The 15175-nt window shown below is 46.0% G+C and overlaps 1 protein-coding gene and 1 long non-coding RNA gene across 7 annotated transcripts in view; one reads left to right on the top strand and one right to left on the bottom strand.

The window, feature by feature from the left end:
• The first annotated feature begins 15 nt into the window (after positions 1–15).
• LOC106605948 (E3 ubiquitin-protein ligase NRDP1) lies at positions 16–4955 on the top strand. Of its 2 annotated transcripts, none has more exons than XR_006769996.2 (7): positions 16–304; positions 1636–1845; positions 2022–2228; positions 2371–2510; positions 3684–3846; positions 4031–4151; positions 4235–4955. It is a non-coding gene; the product is annotated as an E3 ubiquitin-protein ligase NRDP1 (long non-coding RNA). The 2 variants fall into 2 exon arrangements; XR_006769995.2 differs by having other exon boundaries at positions 1633–1845.
• An 88-nt stretch (positions 4956–5043) lies between these two features.
• virma (vir like m6A methyltransferase associated) overlaps positions 5044–15175 on the bottom strand; it is a 28875-nt gene continuing 18743 nt past the window's right edge. For 2 of the 5 annotated variants that reach the window (XM_082975616.1, XM_082975620.1), the window contains exons 16-25: positions 14874–15123; positions 10685–10902; positions 10408–10552; positions 10135–10284; positions 9885–10039; positions 6511–6607; positions 6263–6426; positions 5814–6163; positions 5558–5710; positions 5044–5403 (exon numbers count right to left, since the gene is read on the bottom strand). In XM_082975616.1, the coding sequence (XP_082831742.1) occupies positions 5228–5403; positions 5558–5710; positions 5814–6163; positions 6263–6426; positions 6511–6607; positions 9885–10039; positions 10135–10284; positions 10408–10552; positions 10685–10902; positions 14874–15123 (1858 nt within the window). In that variant the 3' untranslated portion in view covers positions 5044–5227. The remainder of the gene's footprint in view (positions 5404–5557; positions 5711–5813; positions 6164–6262; positions 6427–6510; positions 6608–9884; positions 10040–10134; positions 10285–10407; positions 10553–10684; positions 10903–14873; positions 15124–15175) is intronic. The other 3 variants (XM_082975617.1, XM_082975618.1, XM_082975619.1) reach the window with 3 other exon arrangements.

The following is a 15175-nucleotide window of genomic DNA, read 5'->3' as shown; positions in this document are numbered from 1 at the left end:
AGTTCGGTCGTCTTGCGTTAATAAGAAGCACAATCTGCCGCTGTCAGCCGGTGTCGTGCCGGTAGAGGTAAAACGAGTGTACATTTTGACTTCTAAATAATCAGATTTTCGTCAGTTGATGCCATGGTTAACTTCACCGATTTACGATAATAGGCTACCTGCCCTACAGTAGGCCTACAGTAGGCCGTTCAGACTCATTGCATGGATATTTGTGTTATAAAATGCCACGTCAATTTGAAGGAGTTTGCGGAATTAAATGATGATTCCGATTGAGATGTCATCTGTCATGGACTGAGCCCTGGTGGTAAGTAAACTACTCTAGAAAATAAAAGTCAAATAAATGGTCAAATAAATTACATCCTGGCAAGCATTTCTGCTAAACCCCACACACTAAAAAGCAGGTACTGGTCAGAATGTTGCTGCATGCAGAATTGATATTCAACATCGCAGAATACAGAAGTTTTACCGAAATGCATAAACTGCTATTGAGTTACACTAGAGTTTATATTTTCCATATTGTCATAATGCATGATATTAAAAATGTGTATTGAAAGCACATAGTCGATGGCTATGGTATAAGTAGTGGGCTGTAGGCTAGAGAGCTAGGCTTTATATCCTATGGTGTTGCTGACATGTGGTGGCGATTTCATCATCATCACTATGATATCTCTTTGTTTATTGCCTATTTGGTTGACATCTCTCTCTCTCTCTCTCTCTCTCTCTCTCTCTTTGTCTCTCTCAATTCAATTTCAATTCAATTTAAGGGCTTTATTGGCATGGGAACAATATGCATACATTGCCAAAGCAAGTGAAAATGATAATAAACAAAAGTGAAATAAACAATTAAAAAAATAACAGTGAACATTACACTTACACAAAAGTTCCAAAAGAATAAAGACATTTCAAATGTCATGTCATGTATATATACAGTGTTGTAATGATGTGAAAATAGTTAAAGTATAAAAAGGAAAATAAATAAACATAAATATTTTGTTTGTTCTTCATTGGTTGCCCTTTTCTTGTGGCAACAGGTCACAAGTCTTGCTGCTGGGATTGCAGATTGTGGTATTTCACCCAGTAGATATAGGAGTTTATCAAAATTGGATTTGTTTTCAAATTCTTTGTGGGTCTGTGTAATCTGAGGGAAATATGTGTCTCTAATATCTCTCTCTCACTCAGTCTTTCAGGGTTGCTATTTGATTTCTGCTGTGGGGTAAGAGTGCAGTGGGGATGTTGTCATGGAGTCTGTAATCCAATCAGAGAAGAGGAGAGCCTAATCCATGATAATCCCACATCCAAAAAGACAGAGAGGGAAAGGGATGAGGGGGAAAACATGTTTGTAGATATACCATGTTCCTGTTTGAATGGAACTGCCTTTTAATGTGTTTGTTGCTTCATCAGGACCCCCTGTAGAACACAATGATTCATCCCAAGGGATGTATCCTGCCAAAATGTCTGAATAAAACAAATAGATAAATCAGAATTACTTACAGTAGGCCTAGTCTTCCTTTCATCACTTGCTCTTAACGTGTGTGTGTGTGTGTGTGTGTGTGTGTGTGTGTGTGTGTGTGTGTGTGTGTGTGTGTGTGTGTGTGTGTGTGTGTAACTCTGTCTGTCTGCGGTCTCATCCAGCAGCTGGCTGCCTGGGCAGAGGATCCCCGTTGCTAGGGAGACTTCACCACAGAGACGTGGCCCTGAGAGAGCAAATAGAGGAGGAGCCAGAAGAAACCCTCACCTAGGGTAAACTACACAGACAGGAGAGAGAAGAAGAGGTGGAGAGAGGAGAGAGGTCCAAAGAGGAAGAAAGGACTGAGGGAAGAGAGAAGGAGAGTCTGTCAGTCTCAGGTAAGGGTCAGTGTATTCTGTAAAATAGAATGCCAGTAGAATGGAGAGTCAGAGGGGCTCAAAAACGGAGAAAACCAGGAACATTGAGGAGGAAGTTAACACTGCTGTATGCTGCTGTATGGGTGGCTGGCTGTTTTTGCTCTGCATGGATCTGTGTATGTCTGTGTGTGCTGTAGGATGGGTTATGACCTGGAGAGGTTTGTGGGGTACGTGAACGAGGGGCTTCTGTGCTGTGTGTGTCGGGATGTGTTGGAGCGCCCCCTCCAGGCCCCTTGTGAACATGCCTACTGCGACGCCTGCATCAGCTCCTGGCTCATACACCACCACTCCTGCCCTGAGGACAGACTTCCACTGGACATCAGCACTCTGAGACCACTGCACAGGTACACACACTCACAGAAACACCCACGCAGACACATACACACTCACGCAGAAACACTCACACACACACACACACACACACACACACACACACACACTATAATATGGTTATTCCAACAACCACTGTCTGGTCTGGTCTGTTAGGTACATGCGTAATGACCTGTCCAGGCTCCAGATCCGTTGTGTTAACTCTGACCAGGGCTGTGATGCCGTCTGCTGCCTGGAGACACTTCACACACACGAGGACGAGTGTCCATTCACCTTCATATCCTGCTCCTACACAGGTACTACAGCTCTGTGTGTATTACAGTCAGTGGAGGCTGCTGAGGGGAGGACGGCTCATGATAATGCCTGGAATGGATTCAATGGAATGGTAAGAAACATGTGGTTTCCATGTGGTTGATACCATTTCATTGACTCCATGCCATCCTCCCCTCAGCAGCCTCCACTGATTACAGTGTATTACAATACAGTGTGTGTGTGTGTGAGTGTATTAGAGAAATGTATAGTATACTACAAGTGTGTTTAGTTTAGACGGAGCAGAAGTGATATGACACCTGTGTGATGGGAGCAGGTGGTAGACCAGTTGTCATGGTGACATCATACAGAGCCCAGCTGGGATGAACAATGACCTTAGCTCCAGGTAGCAGTTGCTCTTTGGGTCAGATCTAGGATCATTTTACCTTAACCAAATCCCAACCTTTACGATTATGAGTGAAATGCAAATAAAAGCCCCTAGATCTGTATAGGGGAAACATCTAACTACTCAGGGAGGGATCCCACCTACATTTTTAATGAGAAACATCCCCCAGAGGATGAGAGCCAATGCAACAGATGGATGGGGGGGGGGGGGTGGTATTAGATGAACTCTCACGTGTTTGTGACCTGTTGTTGGCAGGTGGAGACTACATATGTTACCAGTGCGGTAGGTATCAGGGTGTTTGCGTTTGTGTGGTATTGGATTGGATTGGATTGTGTTTCATTCATTTGCATGATTAAAAACAGTCTTCACTGTGGCTCAGTTGGTAGAGCATGGTGTTTGCAACGCCAGCATGGTGTGTGCAACGCCAGGGTTGTCGGTTCAATTCCCACGGGGGGCCAGTACAAAAAATGCATGAATTGTATGCATTCACTACTGTAAGTCGCTCTGGATAAGAGCGTCTGCTAAATGACTAAAAATGTAAAAAATGTAAATGTAAAAACATAAGTTCTTATCCTTCAATCTTCCTTTGACCTTTTGCTACTGCATCTCTGAGTGGGGGAGTGCCGGGGTAGAGGAAGGGGTTGGGGGGTGGAGCGAGGAAGAGGAAGGCGGAGCGGGGTAGAGGAAGGGGTTGGGGGTGAGAAAGACAGTGAGAGACTTTCAGTAGGTCTCAAGTGTTGCTCTCTTACTTCGTCTTTCTGTTACTTTCTGTATCCCTCTCCTTAACTCCTCTTTCCTCTCTCCACCTCCCCAGGTTGTCCGGTGCAGGTGGAGAGGAGGGGTCTGGAGTCTCACCTGTTGGAGTGTGAGTTCCGCAGCAGGGCGTGTCCTAGCGGCTGTGGCCACACCCTCCTCTCTGTAGACCAATCACAGCACAACTGTGTTGCGGAGCTACGAATAGAATTGGAGCTGCTCAGGTTTGTGTGTTTGAGGTGATGAATTGAGATATATTAGGATGTTATATCTGTGTAGTTCCTAACAAATCCTTGACAAAGCTGTTTACAATATTTACAATATTCTAGAACCTCAAGGGCGACGTCATTGCTTTTATTCAATAGATATTGTGATTTATTGTGACACGTGTGTTTGTGTGTGTCGCAGGGCAGAGATGTGGGGTAAGGTGGAGGAGGTGAGGCGTGAGATGGAGTCGAGGCTGGACTCTCAGAGGAGACACATGGTGCAGAAAGAGTCTCTGCTGAAGAGCGAGGTGGAGGACCTCAAGGTGACACACACTTATAATATGTACTACCTATAGGAATGTGTGTGTGTGTGTGTTATGACACATCCCTGTGTGTGTGTGTGTAGGGCCAGGTGTCGAGGGTGGTGTGTGATGTGCGGGCTCTCTTGGAGGCAGAGCGCCTGCGGAGACAGGAGCTGGCAGAAGCGGAGCTAGAGAAGAGGGAGCTACTGGAGATGCTCCGGAGCCTGCAGCCGTTCAGGGGCCAGCGGAACAGAGACAAGCCAATCAGAGGACTGCATCAAGAAGACGGGACAATTAGGAGCCAGCATCAAGTAGAACACCCAACCAGGGGCCTGCTGAGGGCGGGGCCAACACAGGCTTCTACCCAATCACTACCCTCGGCTTTGCCCACTCCAGCCTTATACCCGCCTACCTCCCCACAGCCAGGGGAGGGGTCACGTAAGGCCCGCCCCCGCAGCCTTACCCTCGACTGCATCAAGAGCAGAGAGGTCACCGTCATCTGAGGGGTCATTCCTAATGTTACTGGGTTATGTTCAGTACTGGGTTATGTTCAGTACTGGGTTATGTTCAGTACTGGGTTATGTTCAGTACTGGGTTATGTTCAGTACTGGGTTATGTTCAGTACTGGGTTATGTTCAGTAGGCACAAATGAGAGAAAATGCTTTAACGTCCTCAATTCCTTCTTCATTTAACCGTCTCAAAACATTTTATCTGGTGTGGCATCTCCTGAACGCACCCTTGATGATTGGCAGATACCTGTGACATTGCTTCAACTCAAGAGAAAACCAGCCTGCTGAGATCCTAAATAAAGTCTGCTGAAACACCTCTGATCTCTGGTCCTCTTAAGGTACAATAGTCTTACTCCATCCATACTAACATACCACAGTGAGGAACACACTACTCCAGACAGCGCTCTCAATCACAGAACTTTATTGAGTCTGAACAACAATGTAAAAGAACTAAAACATACAACAAATTCCACACATCATCATCAATAGAATCCCACAGAGGACACGTTTCCATGGAGATGATGTACTCATTATTCCTAATTGGTCCGTTAAGCGCCGTGACGGGCTGCAGTCATTGGTCAGGTTTGTTTACCTGGTGAAGGAGCGAACGTGTCGTCCCCTCCCCCCTCCGCTGCCTCCCCCACCGCTAAACTTCCCCCCCTGGGACCCCCTCCCCCCTCCTCCTCCTCCCTGACTCAGCCACGACAGGCCTGTACCCCCACGACCTCGAGGGGCGCGGTCCCGCGGAGCCAGGCGATATGCACCTGGAAGAGAGGGAGCGAGAAGAACAAGGGTGACCATCAGTAATTGTGCATGAAAGTATTATCTTGTATTCATGTTGTTCTCTGAATATGTGTGTGTGTGTGTGTGTGTGTTTATACAGTATGTACGTGTGCAAACGAGCATGTGTGTGTGTACCTGCAGGCTGCTGGCGTGAGGGCAGGGGGCCGCGTGTGAAGTTGCTCTGCCCGCCCCTTGCATCACTGTACGTTCCTCTGTGGGTAACCGGTGGCAACGGACCACTCCACGACGTGCCACCTCGCCCACCTTCACGGCGGGTATTATAGTTACCTAGAAGGGAGGGGGATGGGAAGACACGGTAGTCAAAGGTTCTTTAAAAGACAACAGACCTACTTGTTAGTTTACAGCGATGTTCGTGTGTGTGTCAACATACCAGACAGCAGCACTCCTTTAGGCTGCGGTGGGGTGAAAAAGCGTGTCTGCTGGCTGTGGAAGGCAGCCCTGCCTCTGTTCCCAGTGAACAGGCCTCTGGTGGGGGGTTTGGGGGAGCTCTTTGGGGGTCGTTTGGGGGGCAACAGGCCCAGGGGAGTCCCAACGTCTTTAAACTCTGCCGCCACAAAGTCATCCACGTGCATGCTGGGAGGGCGCGAAGTGTTCTGTTTGCGCTGGCGGAAGATGTCGTGGGGGCGACAGAGCTGTCCCCCGAAGCCCCCCCTACCTCGACCGCGAGGAGCAGCCATCATGTGGGCTCTCTTAGCTGGCTCGATGTAGTCTGACTTACCACTGCAGGGAGGAAGAGGACGACACAGGCATCTTTGTTAACATGTGGGTCACATACAATCACATTATGTACCTGAAGGTGATCAAAGTGTGTGTGTGTACCTGGTGATGAAGGTCTCGTGTTTGTGCTTGCCCAGCCTGAAGCCCTTGTTAGCTTTGGTATGACTGGGAGACAAGGGCTCAGACAGGAAGGAGCGTTCCAGCTCTGACTTCAGGTCCAACTCTGGACAACACTCCTGGGCCAGGCCTAGCAGGTCCACCTTCACCTACAGAGAGACAGAGAGGTTTACTCACACACACACAGACAGACAGAAAGAGACACACACATTCAAACAACACAGGTGTCTCACCATGTCTAGTTCAGCCTCCATGTCATCAGTGTGGAAGGGGGAGAACCACAGAGCCTTCAGCTGCTCATCCAACACCTCCGACAACACAAACACCGTCCTGCAGGAGAGAACACACACACACACACACACACACAGACAGTCAGAACAGGACACACAGACAGTCAGAACAGGACACACAGACAGTCAGAACAGGACACACAGACAGTCAGAACAGGACACACAGACAGTCAGAACAGGACACACAGACAGTCAGAACAGGACACACAGACAGTCAGAACAGGACACACAGACAGTCAGAACAGGACACACAGACAGTCAGAACAGGACACACAGACAGTTAGAACAGGACACACAGACAGTCAGAACAGGACACACAGACAGTCAGAACAGGACACACACAGCTTCGGGTCAAAACTGGGTCCATAGCATGTCAGTGGGGCATTCAAGACAAGCCAGATTCCCCAAACAGATTTTGAGTTCATACAGGCGCATAATTGAAAAAAACAGTTGATTAAAATTGCACTTTTGTTAAAGGTGCACTATGCAGAAATCGCTCTGTCATTTCCTGGTAGCTAAAATTCTAATAGTTCGCCTAATTTCTGTTTATGTGACAAAACAGGCAGTATAGTGTAGATCTAAACCGCATTATAAACTGGGTGGTTTGAGCCCTGAATGCTGATTGGCTGACAGCCGTAGTACATCAGAATATGACAAACACTTATTTATACTGCTCTAATTACGTTGGTAACCAGTTTATAATAGCAATAAGGCACCACGGGGGTTTGTGATATGGCCAATATACCACGGCTAAGGGCTGTGTCCAGGCACTCCACGTCCACGTTGCGTCGTGCATAAGAACAGCCCATAGCCGTTCTAAACTACAGGACTGTTTTGCTATCACAGACTGGAACATGTTCCGGGATTCTTCTGATGACATTGAGGAGTACACCACATCAGTCACTGGCTTTATCAATAAGTGCATCGAGGACGTCATCCCCCCCAGTGACTGTACGTACATACCCCAACCAGAAGCCATGGATTACAGGCAACATTCGCACTGAGCTAAAGGGTAGAGCTGCCACTTTCAAGGTGCGGGACTCTAACCTGGAAGCTTACAAGAAATCCCGCTATGCCCTGCGACGAACCATCAAACAGGCAAAGCGTCAATACAGGGCTAAGATTGAATCATACCACACCGGCTCCGACGCTCGTCAGATGTGGCAGGGCTTGCAAACTATTACAGACTACAAAGGGAAGCACAGCCGCGAGCTGCCCAGTGACACGAGCCTACCAGACGAGCTAAATCACTTCTATGCTCGCTTCGAGGCAAGCAACACTGAGGCATGCATGAGAGCATCAGCTGTTCCGGACGACTGTGTGATCACGCTCTCCGTTGCCGAAGTGAGTAAGACCTTTAAACAGGTCAACATTCACAAGGCTGTGGGGCCAGATGGACATGTGCTCCGGGCATGTGCTGACCAACTGGCAGGTGTCTTCACTGACATTTTCAACATGTCCCTGATTGAGTCTGTAATACCAACATGCTTCAAGCAGACCACCATAGTCCCTGTGCCCAAGAACACTAAGGTAACCTGCCTAAATGACCACAGACCCGTAGCACTCATGTCCGTAGACATGAAGTGCTTTGAAAGGCTGGTAATGGCTCACATCAACACCATTATCCCAGAAACCCTAGACCACTCCAATTTGCATACCGCCCAAACAGATCCACAGATGATGCCATCTCTATTGCACTCCACACTGCCCTTTCCCACCTGGACAAAAGGAACACCTATGTGAGAATGCTATTCATTGACTACAGCTCAGCGTTCAACACCATAGTACCCTCAAAGCTCATCACTAAGCTAAGGAACCTGGGACTAAACACCTCCCTCTGCAACTGGATCCTGGACTTCCTGACGGGCCGCCCCCAGGTGGTGAGGGTAGGTAGCAACACATCTGCCACGCTGATCCTCAACATTGGAGCACCCCAGGGGTGCGTGCTCAGTCCCCTCCTGTACTCCCTGTTCACCCACGACTGCATGGTCAGGCACGACTCCAACACCATCATTAAGTTTGCAGACGACACAACAGCCTGACCACTGCCAACGACGAGACAGCCTATAGGGAGGAGGTCAGAGACCTGGCCGGGTGGTGCCAGAATAACAACCTATCCCTTAACGTAACCAAGACTAAGGAGATGATTGTGGACTACAGGAAAAGGAGGACCGAGCACGCCCCCATTCTCATCGCCCGGGCTGTATTGGAGCAGGTTGAGAGCTTCAAATTCCTTGGTGTCCACATCAACAACAAACTAGAATGGTCCAAACACACCAAGACAGTCATGAAGAGGGAACGACAAAGCCTATTCCCCCTCAGGAAACGAAAAATATTTGGCATGGGTCCTGAGATCCTCAAAAGGTTCTACAGCTGCAACATTGAGAGCATCCTGACCGGTTGCATCACTGCCTGGTATGGCAATTTCTCAGCAAGGCACTTCAGAGGGTAGTGCGTACGGCCCAGTACATCACTGGGGCAAAGCTGCCTGCCATCCAGGACCTCTACACCAGGCGGTGTCAGAGGAAGGCCCTAAAAATTGTCAAAGACCCCAGCCAACTCAGTCATAGACTGTTCTCTCTACTACCGCATGGCAAGCGGTACCAGTGCCAAGTCTAGGACAAAAAGGCTTCTCAACAGTTTTTACCCCCAAGCCATAAGACTCCTGAACAGGTAACCAAATGGGACCAAATTACCCAGACTATTTGCATTGTGTGCCCCTCTACCAACCCCTCTTTTACGCTGCTGCTACTCTCTGTTCATCATACATGCATAGTCACTTTAACCATACCCACATGTACATACTACCTCAATAAGCCTGACTAACCGGTGTCTGTATATAGCCTTGCTACTGTTATTTTCAAATGTCTTTTTACTGTTGTTTTATTTCTTTACTTACCTAAACACACATACACAGACACACACACCTTTTTTTTTGCACTATTGGTTAGAGCCTGTAAGTAAGCATTTCACTGTTGTATTCGGCACATATGACAAATAAACTTTGATTTGATATTGGCCATATACCACACCCCCTCGGGCCTTATTGCTTAAGTGAAATATATCTTCCATGACTGTTTCTGCTGTTTGAAGCTGGTGTGCAAAACCGAAAGTAAAAGACGCAAAAATGAAATTTAAGAACTGGAAGCATAAAAATAGCGCACATATAACAGATCTACCCCTTCTAGATGTGCGTTCAGTGAGAATGACAGATCTATACCTTACATTTCTATGTGAATTTGTTCAGCTCGCCCAAAAAGTTACATATTGCAGCTTTAACGGTATCTATTGGGCCAACAGTGTCAGTGGGCGGTAACCTGTGGTTGAACTGGGCCAATAGCGTGTCAGGGTTGGGTAGAGTGGGCTCCGTCTCAGGGGGAGAAGATGCGTCCATGGTGGTCTCCAGCGTCTGTCGTAGACCAATCACATTCTCCAACAGGGTCTCCAATGAATCCTCCTCCTTGCACAGCTTCTACACACACACACCAGTTACTTCCACTACTTCCGTCAGGAGATCTGTACTTACATTTATAATCATTACTATGCACAAAGTGTGTGTGTGTGTACCGTGATGTGTTTCTCTAGTGTGTTTAGAGGGTGTGTGTCAGTCTCCTCCCACTGCAGCAGAGCCTTCATCTCTGAGCCAGTCAGAGCCACAGACCTTGGGGGCGGGACCAGCCCGGACTCTTCCCCTCCACTCTCCTCCCCACAGCAACCCTGGGTATGAGAACAGAGAGAGTGACAGAGACAGATTAATGATATACGGGCGGACCGGCCTTCACATCGGCAGATAATGGTTGACCATGTTAATAATGGTTGATCATGTTGATATGGACTTGCTTGGGGTTCTACCAGAGGGTCAGTGTTGAGGATCTGTCGTAGGAAGTCCAGCAGAGCAGAGAGGAGTTCAGCAGAGTCTTTCCTGAAGGAGAACACCTGTCTCTTCAACAGAGCACACACACTGGCACTGTGCTTCTTCAGAGCCCTAAAAACACACATCTCTAAAGTTGAATTCGGTGTTCCACAGGGTTCAGTGCTTTAACCCCTACTATTGTCTATATACACATGCTACACTTGCATTGATCTAAACTCCTGGCAGTGAGGAGTGTGTGTGTACCCTTTGAGGTGGTAGAGTCCATAGTCATGTTCTGTGAGGAACATGAGTGTTCTGAGACAGGTGAGGAGCAGAGCGGCACTGCTCTCTCCGTTCCCCAAAACCTCCAGCAGAGAGTTGCACACTGATGAGATCATTTCCCGTCCTGGCAGGGCATTGGCCAGTTGCTCGGCCTCTGACACACACCCCTCGGCTGGGTGGGGCACCACCAGAGAGATGTCCTAACACACACACACACACACACACACAGCAGAGTTAACCCAATGAGTCCCACCGTTTACAAAAACATTTGTAGAGTCAGAATGATTTGAGATGCTTGGCAAAAGCTGACTCTCACGTAACATGTTTCGTCTCTATGATTCTCATAAACTACACAAGAGTCATTAGAAGGGGTTCTTCTACATAGAAGACCATAGTAAATCTCAGGACATAGTGTCTATAACACTGAAAGGGGTTATTCTACATAGAAGACCATAGTAAATCCCAGGACATAACACTGTAAGGGGTTCTTCTACATAGAAGACCATAGTAAATCCCAGGACATAACACTGTAAGGGGTTCTTCTACAGAGAAGACCATAGTAAATCCCAGGACATAACACTGTAAGGGGTTCTTCTACATAGAAGACCATAGTAAATCCCAGGACATAACACTGTAAGGGGTTATTCTACAGAGAAGACCATAGTAAATCCCAGGACATAACACTGTAAGGGGTCTTCTACATAGAAGACCATAGTAAATCCCAGGACATAGTGTCTATAACACTGTAAGGGGTTCTTCTACATAGAAGACCATAGTAAATCCCAGGACACAGTGTCTATAACACTGTAAGGGGTTATTCTACAGAGAAGACCATAGTAAATCCCAGGACATAACACTGTAAGGGGTTCTTCTACATAGAAGACCATAGTAAATCCCAGGACATAGTGTCTATAACACTGTAAGGGGTTATTCTACATAGAAGACCATAGTAAATCCCAGGACATAGTGTCTATAACACTGTAAGGGGTTCTTCTACATAGAAGACCATAGTAAATCCCAGGACATAGTGTCTATAACACTGTAAGGGGTTATTCTACATAGAAGACCATAGTTAATCCCAGGACATAGTTTCTATAATACTGTAAGGGGTTCTTCTACATAGAAGACCATAGTAAATCCCAGGACACAGTGTCTATAACACTGTAAGGGGTTCTTCTACATAGAAGACCATAGTAAATCCCAGGACATAGTGTCTATAATACTGTAAGGGGTTATTCTACATAGAAGACCATAGTAAATCCCAGGACATAGTGTCTATAACACTGTAAGGGGTTCTTCTACATAGAAGACCATAGTAAATCCCAGGACATAGTGTCTATAATACTGTAAGGGGTTATTCTACATAGAAGACCATAGTAAATCCCAGGACATAACACTGTAAGGGGTCTTCTACATAGAAGACCATAGTAAATCCCAGGACATAACACTGTAAGGGGTCTTCTACATAGAAGACCATAGTAAATCCCAGGACATAGTGTCTATAACACTGTAAGGGGTTCTTCTACATAGAAGACCATAGTAAATCCCAGGACATAGTGTCTATAATACTGTAAGGGGTTCTTCTACCTAGAAGACCATAGTAAATCCCAGGACATAACACTGTAAGGGGTCTTCTACATAGAAGACCATAGTAAATCCCAGGACATAACACTGTAAGGGGTCTTCTACATAGAAGACCATAGTAAATCCCAGGACATAACACTGTAAGGGGTCTTCTACATAGAAGACCATAGTAAATCCCAGGACATAGTGTCTATAACACTGTAAGGGGTCTTCTACATAGAAGACCATAGTAAATCCCAGGACATAGTGTCTATAATACTGTAAGGGGTTATTCTACATAGAAGACCATAGTAAATCCCAGGACATAGTGTCTATAACACTGTAAGGGGTTATTCTACATAGAAGACCATAGTAAATCCCAGGACATAACACTGTAAGGGGTTCTTCTACATAGAAGACCATAGTAAATCCCAGGACATAGTGTCTATAACACTGTAAGGGGTTCTTCTACCTAGAAGACCATAGTAAATCCCAGTACATAACACTAAGGGGTTATTCTACATAGAAGACCATAGTAAATCCCAGGACATAACACTAAGGGGTTATTCTACATAGAAGACCATAGTAAATCCCAGGACATAACACTAAGGGGTTATTCTACATAGAAGACCATAGTAAATCCCAGGACATAACACTGTAAGGGGTTATTCTACATAGAAGACCATAGTAAATCCCAGGACATAGTGTCTATAACACTGTAAGGGGTTCTTCTACAGAGAAGACCATAGTAAATCCCAGGACATAACACTGTAAGGGGTTATTCTACATAGAAGACCATAGTAAATCCCAGGACATAACACTGTAAGGGGTCTTCTACATAGAAGACCATAGTAAATCCCAGGACATAACACTGTAAGGGGTCTTCTACATAGAAGACCATAGTAAATCCCAGGACATAGTGTCTATAACACTGTAAGGGGTCTTCTACATAGAAGACCATAGTAAATCCCAGGACATAGTGTCTATAATACTGTAAGGGGTTCTTCTACATAGAAGACCATAGTAAATCCCAGGACATAGTGTCTATAACACTGTAAGGGGTTCTTCTACATAGAAGACCATAGTAAATCCCAGGACACAGTGTCTATAATACTGTAAGGGGTTCTTCTACATAGAAGACCATAGTAAATCCCAGGACATAACACTGTAAGGGGTTATTCTACATAGAAGACCATAGTAAATCCCAGGACATAAGACTGTAAGGGGTTATTCTACATAGAAGACCATAGTAAATCCCAGGACATAGTGTCTATAACACTGTAAGGGGTTATTCTACATAGAAGACCATAGTAAATCCCAGGACATAAGACTGTAAGGGGTTATTCTACATAGAAGACCATAGTAAATCCCAGGACATAGTGTCTATAACACTGTAAGGGGTTCTTCTACATAGAAGACCATAGTAAATCCCAGGACATAGTGTCTATAATACTGTAAGGGGTTCTTCTACCTAGAAGACCATAGTAAATCCCAGGACATAGTGTCTATAACACTGTAAGGGGTTCTTCTACCTAGAAGACCATAGTAAATCCCAGGACATAACACTGTAAGGGGTTCTTCTACATAGAAGACCATAGTAAATCCCAGGACATAACACTGTAAGGGGTCTTCTACATAGAAGACCATAGTAAATCCCAGGACATAACACTGTAAGGGGTCTTCTACATAGAAGACCATAGTAAATCCCAGGACATAACACTGTAAGGGGTCTTCTACATAGAAGACCATAGTAAATCCCAGGACATAACACTGTAAGGGGTCTTCTACATAGAAGACCATAGTAAATCCCAGGACATAGTGTCTATAACACTGTAAGGGGTTCTTCTACCTAGAAGACCATAGTAAATCCCAGGACATAGTGTCTATAACACTGTAAGGGGTTCTTCTACAGAGAAGACCATAGTAAATCCCAGGACATAACACTGTAAGGGGTCTTCTACATAGAAGACCATAGTAAATCCCAGGACATAGTGTCTATAACACTGTAAGGGGTTCTTCTACCTAGAAGACCATAGTAAATCCCAGGACATAGTGTCTATAACACTGTGATAAGCTCACATAGTTGCTGTTATAAACTCTGGACAGTTGTCACTGACTAGTTAGATATTCATTTTCCAGTGAGCAAACCATTTCTGTACTTAGAGCATTCTTATAACTACATTTCTATTGGGTTTTTGCTCTGTCAATAAAACTCATGAATGCACCTGTTTATGTCAAATAGTTAGGTGTTGTACTTGTAGCCCTGGTTGTCCTGAAAAGAACATGGTAAAACACTTCATTGTGAGACTAAATATAACGGCTGGACATGCAGATAAATAAAAGTCAGATAAATGTCTTGGGACTGATGGGGTTAAACACCTTTCTCTATCCCTCTACCGCTCCCTCTTACCTGGCTCAGCCTAATACGACCCCCTGCTAGTCTGACACATAGTTCAGACTAAAGAGCATCCACAAAGACCTACATGTTTATGAACATAACACGCACCAATTCAGCCCATACCTCTCCATTGTTACCGCTGGAGGAAAAACATCAGCTAGTGGATGAAGTGCATTAGCTTCATACAATACCAGGTGCTTCGTGTGTTACCTGGTCACACAGTGACTGCAGGACAGTTCCCACCAGCTCTGCACAGTGCTGTTGTGGCAGGGCGTGGTCAGCAGCGGGAACCAATAGGGACAGTAGCAGGGGGAAGACATCAGCCAATGGCTCGTCTCCAGGGGCGGAGCCAGAGAGCAGGTGTAACGTTGCGATCTTACAGGCTCTCTGGGAAACCAGGGTGTCGAATAGAGAGAGGAGACGCAGGACCTGCCCCCAACCCGGACTCTTACCCTCAACACTGAAAAACACAACCACACATACCGAAATCAAAAACACAACCACACATACCG

This window comes from Salmo salar, chromosome 05 (assembly GCF_965601325.2).
Source record: "Salmo salar chromosome 05, fSalSal1, whole genome shotgun sequence".
Lineage (NCBI taxonomy): Eukaryota > Metazoa > Chordata > Actinopteri > Salmoniformes > Salmonidae > Salmo > Salmo salar.
The sequence above is the reverse complement of the archived record's forward strand: the minus strand, read 5'-3'. Positions and strand labels throughout refer to the sequence as shown.